We start from the raw sequence: 19095 nt of genomic DNA, 5'->3' as shown, positions 1-19095 counted from the left end.
AACTGTAGAGTTCAAGAAAGGAAGAACTCAGTTTCACACGGGCCTGCTCCTGGGCTTGGCCAAAGTGGTGGTCTGCAGGTCCAGGCAGTGTGCTGTGGACAGGATCATAATGCCTTCCCCTCTTCCTTGGTTTTATACACACTTGCTTGTCCATTATAAAGGAGCATGCCCATCCACTGGCAGAATAGAGATTTTAAGAACCAATAGGCATCACTGGGGGTGGATTGCATTGTCACCCCAGATAATAATAACATGATTTGATTTTGATAAGTTCCAGTTCTATAAGTTTGTGTTGACTGTTTGATTTGTTTTATAACAGTGTCCTGCCAAGGACTGTCTAACCCAGTTATTGTTTTATTTAAAAATAGTATGAAGGATTTCCCCACAATGATGCTTTAGTTTAAATTTTTAAGTTTCCTTTCTGATTTGTTTTTGTTACAATGCTGTTCAGGGGCTACAAATTCTAATTTTGGTTTGATTTGGTAAACCATTTCAAGAAGTCAGCTCATCGCCACCTCCTAAAAGGCAACGAGAAATGAGCAGTAAATGCTGGCAAGGCAGCAATACCCACATCTCACATGTGAATAAAGTAAAAGAGCATTTAATTTTAAAATCCTAGAAAGGGGAATTGGTAGCAGCATTTATATAGCCAGAACCCCATTTGAAAACCATTGCATTCCCACCCCTCACCTGAGGGGAAGCGATGGCCAAGTGGTATTATTGCTGGACTGTTAATCCATAGACCCAGATAATGTTCCAGGGACCTGGGTTCAAATCCTGCCATGGCAGATGGTAGAGTTTGCATTCAATAAAATATCTGGAATTAACAATCTAATGACGACCATGAATCAATTGTCGATTGTCAGGAAAAACTCACTTGGTTCACTGATGCCTTTAGGGAAGGAACTTGCTATCCTTACCTGGCCAGGCCTACATGTGACACCAGAACCACAGCAGTGTGATTGACTCTGGGCAATTAGGGATGGGCAATAAATACTACTTAGCCAGCAATGTCCTCATCCTGTGAATGAATAAAACCTAGATAATAAAATGTGAGGCTGGATGAACACAGCAGGCCAAGCAGCATCTCAGGAGCACAAAAGCTGACGTTTCGGGCCTAGACCCTTCATCCTCCTGAGATGCTGCTTGGCCTGCTGTGTTCATCCAGCCTCACATTTTATTATCTTGGAATTCTCCAGCATCTGCAGTTCCCATTATCAATGAATAAAACCTGTTTGTTCCTTCGCAAGATGGATTTGCATTCTGTTCCAATGAAGATGTCAGTGGAGTCTGTAAGAAGTAGGAGCAGGAGTAGGTCATCTGCCCCCCTCAAGCCCACCCTGCCATTCAGTAAGATCATGGCTGATCATTTTGTGTTTGACAAGCATTGTGTTAACATTTGAAAAGTGTTCCCATTAATCTGAAAGTAATCCTTGATATTAGAAAGTGTGAAAGTCCCAGGAGCATCTAGACGTGTCCCTTTTGTAATTTACGCTGTAAACTTCCAGAGACTTGACAAAGCTGTGGGCTGAGAGCTAGAACGTCGGACTCATGTAGATTTAGAGCTCTTTCTTTGTCGATGCAGTTTGGATGGGCCAAAAGGTCTCTTCTGTATTTCATTGTTTCTAAAACTCAAAGTTAGAATGACAAAAAAGATCTGGCAGCCAACTTAGAGTCCACAAAGTCTATTTTTTAAATAAATATTTAATATGCAAAAGCACCCGACGAAACTAAAACGTGATATTTAAAGTCGTACATCTTCTTGACAATTGTGTGTATTGTTAACGATTGTCGTTAATTTGCTAATGCTGCCAACTGCTGGATACTTCTGGTATTGCATGTAATGCTGTTAAGTATTTGCATGTCTATTTTGCAACACATCTGTTTGAATAGATATTTCTGAGGTAAAGCTGTTATTTGGGAGAGAAATTGGTGATATAATTCATCAAATGAAATTTAGCTAACTAGGAAAATATTATGAAATCTAACTTCCACTTTTTACAACAAATCAGGAAAAGTTTGATGTACACCCCTGTCTATCATACAAATCTAGACTCAGCTGAAACTGTATGCAGAAAATGAGTGGAATTTACTTCCATATGTTCCATTTACAACACCACAGATTCCTTCACACTGTTTGTAGTTCAGGGCAGTGTCATTTTTCAGTTTTGAGGCATCATGATGGTTCAGTGGTTAGCACTGCTGCCTCACAGTGCCAGGCACCCAGGTTCAATCCCACCCTCGGGTGACTGTCTGTGTGGAGTTTGCGCGTCCTCTCTGTATCTGTGTGGGTTTTCTCCAGGAGCTCCGGTTTGCTCCCACAGTCCAAAGATGTGCAGGTTACATGGATTAGCCAAGCTAAATTGCCCATAGCATCCAAGGGTCTGTAAATTAGGTGAATTAGACATGAGAAATGCAGGGTTGCAGGGAAAGGGTGGGGGGATGGATCTGGGTGGGATGCTGTTCAGAGGGGCAGAATGGACCTATTGGGCTGAATAGCCTCTTTCCACATTGTGGGGTTTCTATTATCATTCTGTTTTGGTGTCATTACCTGTCCATAGTCGCCTAGGGAAAATAACAATGAAGCTTCGCCTTGAAGATCTGCAGCAAACAGGCAGTTTTAATGCATTAAGTGATTTGCTACACAACTACAAAGTAAGAAGTGACCCATGTTGATAAGGCTCTGGACTCTTAGGCTAAGAATAGCAGGTTTATTTACCTAAAGAACATCAGTGAAACAGCTGGGATTTCACATCAATTCAACAATTTTAGTGTGGACAGGATGAAGAAACCTGTTGTACTCTGCTGAAGCCACAGGAATTTCTCCATTTATGAATTCAAGGAAAAGAAAGAAAAATGCATTGTATTTAAACTAGTTTGTTTAAAAGTGCGATGTTGTCACCTTTATTGTTAACATTTACACACCACAAATTTTATTTCGTAGCTTCATTGTCCATTGTCCCTATTATTGCTTACTGCCTGCAAAGTGGCCTTGATCCTTGAAGGAAATTGTAAGGCAAGATGAGCAGAAGACCAATACGCATCAGTGTGAAGGATGTGTTGTTAACTGTAGGACTGTTTTGTGCTGGGAATGACCACAGTGTTGACAACTGGTGCATTAGATGCAAGCATTGCCTTGGATCAGCTGTATGTGGCTGTATCAGTCATCACTCGCACATTCCCGGTTAGGCACATTTGTATCTACAGATATCGTGACTACATCTAATTTGTCAACTTCCCCCTCCTCCCAATCCCTTTGTTGCTCTTCCTCCTTGCTTTCTCACTACAAAGATGCAGAGTGATTAGGCTATAACACATAGGAGCAGAAATTGGTCATTCAGCCTTTCGGGTCTGCTCCACCATTTAACCATAGTTGATACATTTGATAAAATAGGGTTGAGTTAGTATGGTTTCATTAAGGGGAGATCAAGCCTGACAAATCTGTCAGAATTCTTCGAAGAGCTAATGAGCAAGTTAGACAAAGGAGAGCCTGTGGACATGATCTACTTGGATTTCCAGAAGGAAAGGTGCTGCACAGGAGGCTGTGAAATAAAATAAGAGCCTACAGTGTTAGGGGCAAAGTATTGGCATGGAGAAAGAATTAGCCAACTGGCATAATGCAGAGAGCGGGGATAAAGGTGTCTTTTTCAGTAAGCAGTCGGTGACCAGTGGAGTTCCACAGGCGTCATGTTGGGACATTCACATTATTCATCAACAATCTGGAGAAAGGAACAGAGGGCATTGTTGCTAATTTTGCAGATGATACAAAGATAGCTGGATAGCTGCAAAGATAGTGTTGTGGAAGCGGGCAGGCTGCAGCAGGACTTGGATAGTGGATAAAGAAGTGGCAGATGGAATGCAATGTGAGAAAGTGTGAGTTTATGCACTTTGGTAGTAGATTAGAAGCATAGACTATTTTCTAAATGGGAAAGGCTTCATAAATCTGAAGCACCAGAAGACTTGGGAGTTCAGGATTCTGTTAAAGTTAACACACAGGTTCAATTGGCTGTTCAGAAGGCAAACACAATGTTTGCATTAATTTCAAGGGGACTGGAATACAAGAGCAGAGATGCACGACTGAGGCTCTGGTCAGACAGCATTTGAAATATTGTGAGTAGTTTTAGGCCCCATATCTAAAGAAGGATGTGCTGACCTTGGAGGGAGTCCAGAGGAGCTTTACAAAAAGATCCCAGAGATGAAGGGCTTGTCATATGAGGAGCAGTTGAGAACTCTGCACTGTGTTCGATGGAGTTTAGAAGGATGACGGGGCACATCATTGAAATTTACGGAATACTGAGAGGCCTAGATAGAGTGGACACAAAGAAGATGTTTCCACTAGTAGGAGAGACAAGGACTTGTGGACGCAGCCTCAGAGTGAAGAGATGACCCTTTAGAATGGAGATGAGAAGGAATTTCTTCAGCCAGAGGGTGGTTAATCTGTGCAACTAATTGCTGCAGTGGGATGTGGAGACCAAGTAATTGCATGTATTTAGGACAGAGATAGATGGGTTCTTGATTGGTTAGGAGATTGTTGGCTATGGGGAGAAGGCAAGAGAATAGGGTTGAGAAATATATCAGCCATGATTGAATTATGGAGCAGACTCAATGGATCGAATGGTCTAATCCTGCTCCTATCTCTTCTGGATTGGAATGAAAATCCACCAGATGGCTGTTTGTGGTCTCTGGGGCTGATCTCCCCTATCTGTGATCACCACCCACACCACCCCCTGCCACCTGGGACTGTAGTAACTCAGTCAGATCTGTTTTTCTACGAGGATTTTTGTGCTCCCAGCAAAGCTACTACAACATAAATTGCCTCTAATTGGGTGCCTGCTTCCATTCAGCAAACAGCCAGTCAGTCTCCATGTTTACATCTGCGAAACATACCCAGTGGTGGGAATATATCAGAGAGCATTCCACATCCTGGCATGCTCACCTCCAAACACTTCACCCCTCCCTCCCCCTGACCAGGCTAGGAAAAGCCTACCTCATGTCCAATCCTAACTGGAGTGCTGGACTGCACAATGCTTATGTCCTCACAAAATGGGCATGAGAAGACTCCTGAAAATTTGAACAAAATAAGCTTATTTCTACTTTTTTGAGGAACTGAAACAAATTAATTAAACTAATTGATGTTTAAAAGCTCCTTAAAAGAAGCATTTACTTTTATTTAAAATTAACTTTAAGCAACTACTTGTATGTGTTATTGCACATCCTGTCGCAGGCAGAATCTGAACCCAGACCTCTGACTTAAAGATAGGGACTCTACCACTGCAGAGCAAGCACCTCCCTTATATTTACACGAGGACCCTGGGAAAAGTAGATTTGATTTAGTCCAGTTATGTCATTTGTCATTACTCTCAAAGTTCTTATTTAATTGATGTGTTTATATTCTTTGCGATGTTTTCGAATTTTATCTATACATACTTATGTTTTCTTTATTACAGCCAACAGTATGCGAGCGGGAGCTGTGTGTATTTGCATTCCAGACTTTGGGTGTAATGAATGAAGCTGCAGATGAAATTGCAACAGGGGCACAGGTACATAAACATTACATAGCCAGATCTTTACAGTTTGAAGTGATTGATGATTACAATAAACATGTTGTCAGGGGAGAATTGGGTGGCATAGGACATTTGATCACTTCTTTTCCCACTGCAACACAATTTAAATCCAATCAAGACAAAAAGAATCAAATTAATTTAAAATTTGTCCTTTTTTAGGTATTAAATTTGTTTTATTTTAATATTAGAATCCAGTATTTCTTTAGCTTCTAACCATGCCTACTACACAACTAAAATGAGACCCGTAATAAAAGAGTATTTCAGTGGCTGTATTTAATGCTGTAATTTGTAAGCACGTGCTCAAGTATGAGACTGAAATGTATAGACTGTGAATATATAAACAATAAAAATAAGAGCAGAAATAGCTCACTTCGCCCCTTGAACCTGCTCTGCCATTCAATAAGATCACAGCTGCTCCATTTGTTTCAAATTCCATATTGCCAACGACTGCCACAATCCTTACTTCCTCTGCTTAACCAGAATCTATGCAGCTCTGCATTTAAAATAATCTACGACATTGCCTCCACTGCCTTCTGAGGCAGAGTTCCAAAATTGCACAACCCTGTGAAAGAACAATTTCTCCTCAACTCCATCCTGAAAGGGCAAACTCTAATTGTAAAAACAGTGCCCCCTAGTTCTGGACTCATTCATTCGAGGAAACATCATTTCCATAACCACCTTTGTCCAGAACATTCAGGATCTTACACAGTTGAATCGACTCACTCCTCACTCTTCTAAATTCCAGTGAAAACAACCCTCCCCCTGTCCAACCTATCCTCAGACAACAACCCACTCATCCTTGGTATCAATCACATAAATCTCCTCTGAACCACTTGTAACGCATTTACATCCTCCTTGAAATAAGGAGGCCAAAACAGCACACAGTGTTCATAACGTGGTCCCATCAATTTCCTGTATAACTGAAGCACAAAATCATTACTTTTATGTTTAAGTGCTCTCATAATAAAGACTGGCATCCCAGTAGCCTGCTCGATTACAGGCTGTCGGTGAATATTAACTTCTTATGACTAATGCACCAGAGTACCTAAATCCCTCCACACTTCAGAATTAAGCAGTTGTTCTCTGTGTAAGTAATACTTTGTTCTGTTTTATTAGAGCCATAGAGTCATGCAGCATGGAAACAGACTCTTCAGCCCAACTCATCTGCACCAACCAGACATCCCAATCTGACCTAGTCCCATTTGCTAGCACTGGACCCATGTTGTTCTAAACCCTTGCTATTCATATACCAATCCAGATGCCTTTTAAATGTTGTAATTGTACCAACTTCCATGACTTCCTGTAGCAGCTCATTCTATATACGCACTACCCTCTGCGTGACAAAGTTACCCTGAGATCCCTTTTAAATCTTTCTCCTCTCACCTTAAAACTATGCCCTCTAGTTTTGGATTCCCCCACCCTTCTTGCTGCCAATATGGATGATGGACAGGCTTTGGAGAATCAGGAGATAATTACTCACCATTATATTCCTAGCCTTTGACCTGCTCTTGTAGCCACTGTGTTTATGTGGCTGGAATGGTTGAGTTTCTGATTTCAATGGCAACCTTTAGGATGTTGATTATGGGGGCTTCAGTGATGGTAACACCATTGAATATCAACAGTGGTGGTTACATTGGAGATTGTTATAGCCTGGCATTTGGATGGCATTAATGTTACATGCCACTTGTCAGCCTAAGCCAGGATAATGTCCAGCTTTTGTTGCATTTGAACATAGACTGTTTCAGTATCTGATGATTTGTGAATGGTGCTGAACAAAAAACGGTGCTATTGTGCAATTTTCAGTGAACATCCCCACTTCTGATCTTATGATAGAGGCCAAGTCATTGATGAAGCAGCTGAAGATGGCTGATCCTGAGGAATTCCTGCAGAGATGACTGACCTCCAATAACCACAACTATCTTCCCTCATGCCAGGCATGATTCCAACCGTAGAATCATAAAATCCCTACAGTGTGGAAAAAGGCCATTTGGCTTATCAAGTCAGCGCCAACCCAGACCCAAATCCAACCCTAACCCATGACTAATTCAATTAGACTGCTTTTCCTTCAGTACTATGGACAACTCAACATGGCCAGTCCACCTAACCTGTGCATCTTTGGACTGTTGGAGGAAACGGGAGAACTCAGAGGAAACCCACGCTGACGTGGGCAGTACATGCAAACTCCATACAGTCACCCGAGGGTGGATTCAAACCTGGGTCCCTGGCGGTGTGAGGCAGCAGTGCTAACCAGTTAGCCACTGTGCTGCCCTAGAAGAGAGTTTGCACCGATCCCATTGATTCCAGCTTTGCTAGGGCTCCTTAATACCACACTCAGTCAAATGCAGCCTTGCTGTCAAGGGCTGTCACTGTCACTACAGAGTCTTTGGTAAGAAACTGGGAACTTTGAATACTTTTTATCTTAGTAATATTTGGATATGAACTTGTAGTGTAATCTATAAAGCTGCAGGCCAAGAGCTGGAAATTGGATTTAGGATAGCTCTTTTGTGGCCAGAATAGGTGAAATGGCCTCCTGTGGAGATCATTCTGCAATTTAACCAAATCCTAGTACTTTTAGCACATTTAGTATTCAAGGTTCAGTCACTGATGCGCATTTTGAGTTCAAGAGAGAATCAAATGATCATCCCTTAAGGTTTAGTGGCATTACGTTCAAGATAACTAGGTTTGGGCAATAACACTATACATAGAACATAGAACAGCATAGCACAGTACAGGCGCTTTGGCCCACGATGTTGTGCCGAACTTTTACCTGAATCTTAAGGTCTATCTAATCTCCACCCCTACCTTATACTGTCATCAATATGCATATCTAATAGCCACTTAAATGTCCCTAATGAGGCCAACTCCACCACCCTCTCCAGCAATGCTTTCCACGCCTCTACCACTCCCTGAATAAAGAACCTACCTCTGACATCTCCCCTATATCTACCTCCACTCACTTTAAAACTATGCCCCCTCGTAATAGCTACCTCCACCCTAGGAAAAAGTCTCTGGCTGTCCGCTGTATCTATACCTCTGAACATTTTGTACACCTCTATCAAGTCACCTCTCAGACAAGCCAGAAAATCCAAAATCTCATGAACAAATAATAGGAAGAAAAAAAATGTTTCTGTGAAGTATATATGACTGTTGCTTCAAATGCACTGAAAACTTCAGCAGTGAGTAACTTGAACCAACTAAATTTACTTCATTTCAGCTAGCAGGTTAGGATAAGTTCCGGGCTTTTCAGTGGATTCTGCCATTGAATGGACAATGAACACACCCATTACCTTGGATTCAAATGTCTTTCCCATGTATCCAGACACACCCTAACACTTAATAAGTGATCCCTATTTTTTCAATACAAACAAACATCCCTTATGGACTGTTATTTCATGCAATAGAATACAGAATACGAGGGATTCTAGAAATATGAAACAAATCCTGTCACGGAACCACAACTGGTGGCCAGTGGTGCTGGGGTCACCTGCATGGGTTATGGAATGGCCATGAAGGATAAACCCCTAGCACAAAGTAGTCAATAACTGGTTGGTTAATTATTTATTTGGCTGTCTGCCTCTGATTAATGGGGAACCATGCTGCTGAATTTTCTGTCACTGAGAATATCCCATTGCAGTAAGAAAACATTTGTATCTTCTCCATGGAACTGTTAGATTTAGTTATTATTGTCACTTATGCTACGTACTTCACTCGGTATAATGAAAAGTGTACAGTGTCACCACACTTGGGCGTCATCTTGAATTGCAGAATAAATTACTTATTAAAATCCAGTCTTGAATTTGGCAATAATCAATGACTGTTAAGGGCCCAAACCTGCTCTTGGTACAGCATTTCACAGAAAAATGGAAGAATGTCCAGAGAAATTCTACGCCGCTCTGACTAATGAATGTTTGATGTTGATTCAGAGCCTGAAATGCAACTGTTTTAAGCTATGATTATTCAGTCATGAAATGTGGGCATCTCTGGTTTGGGCAGCATTTATTGCCCGTCCCAAGTTTCCCTTGAGAAAGTGGGCTGTCTTAATAAACATCTGCAGTCCGTTGCTGAAGATAGACCTACAGTACTTTTATGGAGGATCTTCCAGAAGTTTGACCCAACGACATTGGAGGAGCAGAAATATATTTCCAAGTCAAGCTAATGAGTAGCTTGGAGGTGAACTTGTGGGTGTTAATGTTCCCCTGTATGTCCTTCTGTGTGGAAGTGGGTATAGAAGGTGTTGTTTAAGGATCCGGGGAGAATTTCTGTATTGCATTTTGTCAATGGACCCCATTGCTGCTACTGAGAATTATTGATGCAGGATTCCTAACCTCTAACATGCTCTTGTAGCCCCAATTTTCTGAGCAAAGATAACTCATGGGATGTTGACACTAGGGGATTCAGAGATAGTAATATGTTTGAATGTCACTTTGTTTTACTGTCTAGCAGTAACATCCCTAAGTAGCACAAAATTTGTAATAAAACTAATTTTTTTAATATCCAGAAGTGTTATCACACACAACTGAATGACTTCCCCACCACCAAATCACCGTTACTTTTTTTTGTTTTTTAAACTATTAACCACTAATAAAACTTAGTTTGAAATTTAGAGAAAACACATCATAAATATTATGAATTAATATGCTCTAACATACCTGTAACTGGTCTTTCAGAAATGTCCCTAGTTATTAGCATCTCCCATAAGTGGGATTTTCCTCTACCTAGAAAGGAGAATAAATGAAACAGGAAGGGCAGATAACCAGGCAAATTGGAACCAAGGCGATCCTGACACCTCAGTAATTAAGTTCAGGGCGGGAAGTTCCAAATTCACCCTCCCCAAACTGCCATCAATTAAAGTCCTTACAAGAGCAATTAAAGACCCGTAAAGTGTGTGAATCCATTAGCAACCCAATGAAGTGCCTTTCCAGCAGGTGAGAAAAGTGACTGCTGTCCCAACTAGGAAACAGTGGCATCCATTTGCACTACACCAGAGGCAGTTGAGTACACTGATGGGGACAGGGTTTAGCCACTGAAAGCCAACCACAGACCTTACTTCTGACACTCCTGATTGCCCCTTTCCACCTCAAGACCTGCCCCCTGAAAAAAGCTCATTGGCATTTTTTGCTGATTGCTGTCCTCACCGCAGTAAATAGCTGCCGCTTCAGGCAAGGTGAGGCGGCTGTACCAGATTGGCACTTGATCCAGCAGGCTTAAAGATAAACTTCCACAAAATGTGTGAAAAAAGATAACTCGCACCCAAGGGTTTATTTAGTGACTGGAGTCCCAGTACAGAACTGTTAGGGTTTGAGTGAAGATTGCTGGTGGTAGATGTTGGTATGTTCACCGAGCTGGGAGGCTTTCCTTTAGAATTTTCCTTTGTTCAACTGGGAGCATGGAGCTGAGAATTGAAATAATGAAGTTGTAATCCCATCTCTGACCTACTTTCTGTGCTGGGAACATATGGGCAATAACAGCAAGAGGCTTAGACATCAACAATGAGATGACAACACTTAATCAGTCATTGCTTAACCTAATCGAGTGAGGATGTGACCTGAGTTGTAATATAACTTCCCTGGCAAGCCAGAACTTCTCCACATTGAGGTGAATTACCAAGTAAGATTATGTACTGGAGGTGTGAAGTGGGACTTACGGCCTCCTAGCTTAGAGGTATGGCACAGCCACTACACCACAAGAACCCCAGCACTGAGCAAGAAATATTTACCACAGAAGTAAAAGCTCTATCAGCTGAGCTGAACTGAGCAGATAATGTTCCGCACTGAAATTACTCATAGCTATTTGTGATTACAAATGATTGGGATCATTTCTGGAGCTGGTGGTTCTGCCAATCCTCAATCCAAGCCAGTAGCACACCTCGAACACCATGGGCCCTCACCTTGCTCAGCATCCTCTGGAGCTGGTAGTTTTGCTGACGTGCCTCATCAGAAATCTGGATGCACACTGCTTTTGGGTACAGCAAACCACTTAAAAGGTTTAGTATGTTAGACCAGGGAAACCCAGTAGATGTTATCTATCTAGACTTCCAAAAGGCCTTTGATACAGTGCCTCACGGGAGGATGCTGAGCAAGGTGAGGGCCCATGGTTTTCGAGGTGAGCTACTGGCTTGGATTGAGGATTGGCTGTCTGACAGAAGGCAGAGAGTTGGGATAAAAGGCTCTTTTTCGGAATAGCAACCGGTGACGAGCGGTGTCCCGCAGGGTTCAGTGTTGGGGCCACAGCTGTTCACCTTACATATTAATGATCTGGATGAAGAGACTGGGGGCATTTTAGCGAAGTTTGCCAATGATACAAAGATAGGTGGGCATGCAGGTAGTACTGAGGAGGTGGGGAAGCTGCAGAAAGATTTAGACAGTTTAGGAGAGTGGTCCAGGAAATGGCTGATGAAATTCAATGTGCGTAAATGTGAGGTTTTGCACTTTGGAAAAAAGAATACAGGCATGGACTATTTTCTAAATGGTGAGAAAATTCGCAAAGCAGAAGCACAAAGGGATCTGGGAGTGTTGATCCAGGATTCTCTAAAGGTTAACTTGCAGGTAGAGTCCGTAATTAAGAAAGCGAATGTAATGTTGTCGTTTATCTCAAGAGGGCTGGAATATAAAAGCAGTGATGTGCTTCTGAGGCTTTATAAAGCTCTAGTTAGGCCCCATTTAGAATACTGTGTCCAATTTTGGGCCCCACACCTCAGGAAGGACATACTACCCCTGGAGCGTGTCCAGCGGAGATTCACGCGGATGATCCCTGGAATGGTAGGCTTAAAGTATGATGAACGGCTAAGGATCCTGGGATTGTACTCATTAGAGTTTAGAAGGTTGAGGGGAGATCTAATAGAAACTTACAAGATAATGTATGGTTTAGAAGGGGTGGACACTAGGAAGTTGTTTCCGTTAGGCGCGAAGACAAGGACCCGTGGGCACAGCCTTAAAATTAGAGGGGGTAAATTTAAAACTGAAATGAGACGACATTTCTTCAGCCAGAGAGTGGTGGGCTTGTGGAATTCATTGCCACAGAGTGCAGTGGAGGCCAGGACACTGGATGCCTTCAAGGCAGAGATCGACAAATTCTTGATCTCAGAAGGAATCAAGGGCTACAGGGAGAGTGCAGGGAAATGGAGTTGAAATGCCCATCAGCTATGATTTAAATGGCAGAGTGGACCTGATGGGCCGAATGGCCTTACTTCCACTCCTATGTCTTATGGTCTTATGGTCTTACACTATACATGCCTGTACTCTTGGTCCTATCTAACTGACCACACTTCCAATTGAAATAACAAAGTGTAGAGCTGGATGAACACAGCAGGCCAAGCAGCATCAGAGGAGCAGGATGGCTGACATTTCAGGACTAGACCCTTCTTGCTTTCCCTGCTGTGTTCGTCCAGCTGTACACCTTGTTATCTCAGATTCTCTGGCATCTGCAGTTCCTACTACCTCTGAAACACTTCCAGTTGATTCTTTCTGGTTACTGCAGGTGGTGGATTTGCTAGTATCCATGTGCCGATCCGCTCTGGAATCTCCCCGAAAAGTCGTCATTTTTGAGCCATATCCATCTGTGGTGGATCCCCTTGATCATCGGAGCCTGGCATTTAACCCAAGGGTATTATGCTTTTGTGTTAATTATCATCTAGTTAATGATTGTCTAGTGTATCACTGGTATCTGAATGCACTTCATCTACTTTACACCAAGTAATCAATGTGGGAAAATGTGAACATGTCCACTTCAGCAAGAAAATAGAAAAGCCACATTATTTAAATAGAAAGAGATTTCAGAACTCAGTGATATATAGAGATCCAAATATCTATGAATTACAAAACATGAATGCACAAGTACAGCAAGTCATTACGCAGGCTCATGCAGTGATGATGTTTATTTGAGTGACAATGGAATTTCAGAGTAGGGATGTTTTATTACAGGAAGTAATGAACTTTTTGATTACCTCATTTAACACCTGTCTAGTTTATTACACTGACTGGACCTCATCATACACTTAATGTATCTTGGTTAATTAAGTGCATCATGTAATTTTGGGTGAAAGCCGGTCTCGGTAACCATATTCTTTGAATCAACATTGATGTGGCCTAACTCCTAGCTATTGATTTACTTTTACCTTAACCTACTATGCTTACAAATACCTTCTCACCTCCAACCTTCCTTCCCTCTCCAAAGGTCCTTGAAAGCATGCTTTCCATCCAAATCAATGCCAGCCTTTCCAGGAACCCTATCTTAATATTCCTCCAATTCCGTGTTCAACAATGTCAAAAGCTGTAAGCAGTTTTGATAAATACCCAATAATGAATGGGACTGGAGAATATGAACTAAGATGTTCAAGTACTTTAAGGGACTTAAGAATTCCTGTGTTGCTGCAGAATAGGGTTGATTAGCTATATTATGAAATGGATAGATCTGCCAAATTCTATCACAATTACCTTTGGGGATCAGTAGGTTTTTTATATTTAAATTTTCTCAGGATAATAAATTAGTAACGTAAAGTTCATGGTCAAATAATACGAATATAAAATGTGGATAATAGCCTTCTTACATTCTTCCTTAAGATTTTTATAAACTTGGTCACATTTAAATGAAAATGATCGCTCAGCATAAGAATGCATATAAGTTGATTTCCAGAAGAAGCTTAAAAATAATGTGCTCAATTGAATTTATTTTACTTGCTCAAGCCATTCACATTCGCCAGAGAAATGTCTTTTTCAGCAGGGCATCTTTAATGCACTGAAATTTCGCAGCTAACTTTACACTTGTTAGCCAGCTGTACAAATCTGTATAAGTTCATTAAAAAGCATAAAGGAATTTTAAATTCTAGCACCACGGTTGACGAAGATCAAAATCAGGACGTAATGATAAGTCTGTCTGTCGAACCTTAATAAGACTTTAATTAGAGGATTTTGTGTAGCATTGTTATTCTCATTTTAAGAAGATCCACTCAGCCAGGAATATAATGAAACACTTGAAAAATTAGAACAAGAATATCAGTCAATGTGATACAATTTTTTTAATTGTAAAGGATGAAACAGGTCTGCTGGCATAAGACTGTTGCTAATAGTTTAGGGTCTAAAACTAGGAGCTATAGATGACATGTATAAGATTTAGAATGGGGAACAGGAGAACATTTTCTTCCCTCAGAGTTATGGGTATGTGTAATTTGCTTCATGTCAGTCGCTGATGCAGAGAAAGTGGGCTGGACCCAATGTGGAATTTCCATTTCTGACGGTTCCCATTTTTAGCCAGTGATGGGGGAGGGGAACTAAAAATGATTCATATGGGTGGGACAACCAATATTCAACAGGGCTATTCATACCTAAGTTCAAAGCCTTCACATTTTGACTTTTGCAAGAACCCTGTCCCACAATACAAGAGTCACAAATGGACTAGCCGCTCTTTCGGACGGATATGATCTATTTAACGCTCTATTTAACGCTCCTCTTTTCTTTTGTAACTCTATGTTTGTTACTGCTTAAAAATAATTCTGGCCTACTTTGTATTGAGAGATAAGCTAGGTTGTTATCTGTTTGTATAGTTTCAATAAAGTTCTTGATGACATTTTTGTCAGGGCTATTGATATTATAAATAGATTAAGGATAAAGGGGCCCCTTAAAGAATAGCAAGGCCATCTATGTGTGGAGCCACAGGAGATGGGAGATGCTAAATGAGTGTTTTACCTCGGTGTTTACTGTGGAGAAGCATATGGAAGATAGAGAATGAGGGGAAATAAATAGCAACATCTTGAAAAATGTCCATGTTGCAGAGGAGGGGGTGCTGAACAGCTTAAAATGCATAAAAGTGGATAAATCTCCAGGACCTGATCAGGTGTATCCTAAAACTTTGTTGGAAGCTAAGGAAGTGATTGCTGGGCCCCTTGCTGAGATATTTTTATCAACGATAGAAAGAGGTGAGGTGCCAAAAGACTGGAGATTAGCTAACATGGTGCCACTACTTAAGAAGTGTGTTTAGAAAAACCCAGGGAATGATAGACTGGGAAGCCTGACATTAATGGTGGGCACATTGTTGGAGAGAATCCTGAGGGACAGGATTTACATGTATTTAGAAAGGCAGGGACTGATTAGAGATAGTCAGCACCGCTTTTTGTGCAGGAAGTCGTGCCTCACTAACTTGAGTTTTTTGAACAAGTAACAAAGAGGATTAATGAGTGCAAAGTGGTGGACTTGATCTATATGGACTTCAGTACGGTGTTTGACTAGATTCCTTGTGGTAGACTGGTTAGCAAGGGTAGATCACATGGAGTACAGAAGGAACCAGCCATATGGATACAGGACTAGCTCAAATGTAGAAGACAGAGGGTGGTGCTGGAGAGTTGCCTTTCAGACTGGAGGCCTGTGACCAGCGGTGTGTCACGGGGATCAGAGCTGGATCTACTGCTTTTTGTCATTTATATAAATGATTTGAATGTGAACATAGGGGGCATGGTTAGTAAGTTTGCAGATGACACCAAAATTGGAGGTGTAGAGGAAAGTGAAGAACATTTCCACAGAGTACAATGGGATCTTGAACAGATGGGCCAGTGGGCCGAGAAGTTACAAATGGCGTTTAATTTAGATATATATAAGGAGTTGCATTTGGAAAGGCAAATTAGAGCAGGACTTAAACTCTTAATGGTAAGGCCCTGGGGAGTGTTGCTGAGCAAAGAGACCTTGGAGTGCAGGTTCATAGTTCCTTGAATGTGGAGTCTCGGGTAGACAGGATAGTGAAGAAGACATTTGGTATGCTTGCCTTTATTGGTCAGTGCATTGAGTATAGGAGTTGGGAGGTCATGTTGTAGCTGTACAGAACATTAGTTAGGTCACTATTGGAAAACTGTCTGCAATTCTGGTTTCCCTGCAATAGAAAGGATGTTGTGAACTTGAAAGAATTCAGGAAAGATTTACAACGATGTTGCCACTGTTGGAGGGTTTGCCTATAGGAATAGGCTGAGGTTATTTTGCGTGAAGTGTTGGAGGCTGAAGAGTGACTTTATAGAGGTTTATAAAATCATGAGAGGCAAGGAAAGGGTAAATAGATAATGTCTTTTTCCCTGGGGTGTGGGAGTCAAAAACTAGAGGGCATAGGTTTAATTTGGGAGGGGAAAGATTTAAAACAGATCTAAGGGGGAACTTTTTCACGCAAATGCGTGTATGGAATGAGCTGGTACAATTACAGTATTTACAAGGCATCTGGATGGGTATCTGAACAGGAAAGGTTTAGAGTGATATGGGCAGAATGCTGGCAAATGGGTCTAGAGTTATGTAGGATATCTGGTCGGCATGGACGAGTTGCACTGAAGGGTCAGCTTCTGTGCTATGCATCTCTGTGACTCTCTCATGAATGCTTGGCTGAGCTTCAGAAGTTGCTCATCTCAGCGGACTTCTGAGTTTACATTTTGATTGACAATTTAAGAGGTTAGAAAAGGATTAAGAGTATGAACAGAAGAATTTTTGTTTTATCAGCGACCAGTAGCTTGAGATTTAAAAGTTTGAAAGTTTTCATGAGGACTTACATTTTTCAAGATGTAGGGAGGCTATATTAAAAGTTGGAATTAGTTTGGAGGTATGAGTTGGCATGGAGTTTGAGAGGCCGTGGTGGTAGGGGCGGGGCAGGGCGGGGGGTTGGGATGGGGAATGAAGCCCTAAAGAACTGATGTCTCCTTCACACTTGTGCCCTCCTAGCATTGTATCAGAGGTCAGCAGACATGACCTCATCACAAAGCTGAACCCCACCAGAGTAAACACCTTGTGATTCGGAACTTTCTTTCCAAGACGGGTAATTTCTTGACTCAAGTCTGACAGGGGGAGCCTTTCCACTGGTGGGAGAATGTAGAGTCCGGAGTCACTGTTTTAAAAACAAGGGACTGCACTTGTAAAGTAAGGAATGAGGAGAATTTCTTCTCCTTCCTTCTGAGGGTTGACAGTCTCTGGAAAACTCTTTTTCACAGGTCTTTGAATACTTTTAAAGTTGAAGGAAATAGAATCTTGATAAACCAAAGGCTGAAAGGTTGTTGAGGGTTTGCAGGAATATGGAGTTGAGCTTAAAATCAAATTTGAAGGGCTGAGTGGCCATCCTTGCTCCTAATTCATACATTTGTATCTTCTTCCCTCTGTAGCCAAAATCCAGTTTGCTTTAGCAATGTTCAAGATTAGATTGTATAGGTGCAATGAAGATAACAGATGGGTGTGAATAAATATGGTGGTATCTAATTGATAATGTGAAACAGCAACATCAAGAGGGGCAAATGGTCTGATTCAGTTTCACAACTGTGATGTATTATTATGAATTGGAAACAGGCTGAGGGCATATTACTATTGTTATCTTGCCTGTTTTGTAAACTCTATGCTAAACTGTTTTTCTTACTTTTATCTAGAAAAAAGACTATGAACGATTAGTTAAAGCACTGGACAGCATCACATCCATCAGGGAAATGACCCAGGTAAGCTCCAAAGCTTGTAACCAAGTATTAGACTGCATTCACTGGGAGGTAAGTTACATCTGTCAACATTCAAAATACTTTTGGGATGCAGTTGAGATCCAGTCCCAAAAACCCCAAATCTTCTTGGAAAATCCAGTCATCAGAGTGACCAATCAGAAAGGAGCCCCTGTAAAGAGAATGGAAGGAAATGGTGAGAAACTACTCCTCCAATCAGAAGTGGGATCTCTCCTGTGCTTGCTGCGGACAGGGTGAGAGTTTGGGTTGGGTTGGGGTGGGGTGTGGGTGGGGGGGTGTGCTACATAAAAGCTGTAAGACTTCAGAAGCTTACACATTGGGGAAACATAGTGGATGTGATTGTGATGAAAAAAAATGTCAGTTCTATAATTTAACATTTCAGAAAGATTTGCATTTATTTATTCTCATATCTTAAAGTGCCTTACATTCCTGAGATGCAGTGACTATGTTAGAATTATACATGCAATTCTTGCCATTCTGTGAAGAATATCTTTACAATGATGTTTTTTGTGGATGGTAGTATGGTTAAATAAGTGATTGTTATGAACTTAGGCCAGTTGAAAACTTGTTGCATCTAGAAAATTAATGCTTTCCTTGTTTGTTGTGGCTTTAAATTTAAACAGCAATGATGATTATTAGGAAAATGGATCAATTCTTCTAACTCTGCTTCTATGTGTGTCGAAATTGCCATACATCAACACAAAAATAGAAGGTATTGCTACTAATTGACTGCATCATCTTACGGAGGAGTCAGTGAGACTGAGAAAGAAACCCCTGAAAATCAATAAATAACATTTGAGAAACCTCAAGAGGAGTCTTTGAGAATGAAACTGCTTTGAACCCTTACTGTTATTATCAGCATGTATTATAAACCATAAAGGGAAGGAAAAATCTGTAGAGGTAGTTTTTGTTCTAATTTTCTTCATCTCTAAGAAAATATTTTTGTTCTGGATGTGAGTTTGCTCGCTGAGCTGGAAGGTTAGTTTTCAGACGTTTCGTCACCATTCTAGGTAACATCATCAGTGAGCCTCTGACGAAGCACTGGCGTTATATCCTGTGTTCTATTTATCTGTTTAG

General features: G+C 41.2%; 1 protein-coding gene across 2 annotated transcripts in view; it reads left to right on the top strand.

The window, feature by feature from the left end:
* parp8 (poly (ADP-ribose) polymerase family, member 8) overlaps positions 1-19095 on the top strand; it is a 371536-nt gene that overhangs the window by 304760 nt on the left and 47681 nt on the right. Inside the window, exons 15-17 of one of the 2 annotated variants that reach the window (XM_048531677.2) lie at positions 5448-5540; positions 13041-13166; positions 17938-18003. In XM_048531677.2, coding sequence (XP_048387634.1) covers positions 5448-5540; positions 13041-13166; positions 17938-18003 — 285 coding nt within the window. The remainder of the gene's footprint in view (positions 1-5447; positions 5541-13040; positions 13167-17937; positions 18004-19095) is intronic. The other variant, XM_048531692.2, reaches the window with a different exon arrangement.

This window comes from Stegostoma tigrinum, chromosome 1, assembly GCF_030684315.1.
Source record: "Stegostoma tigrinum isolate sSteTig4 chromosome 1, sSteTig4.hap1, whole genome shotgun sequence".
Taxonomy (NCBI): Eukaryota; Metazoa; Chordata; class Chondrichthyes; order Orectolobiformes; family Stegostomatidae; genus Stegostoma; species Stegostoma tigrinum.
Note: the sequence above shows the minus strand (reverse complement) of the source record. Positions and strands in the feature narration are given on the sequence as shown.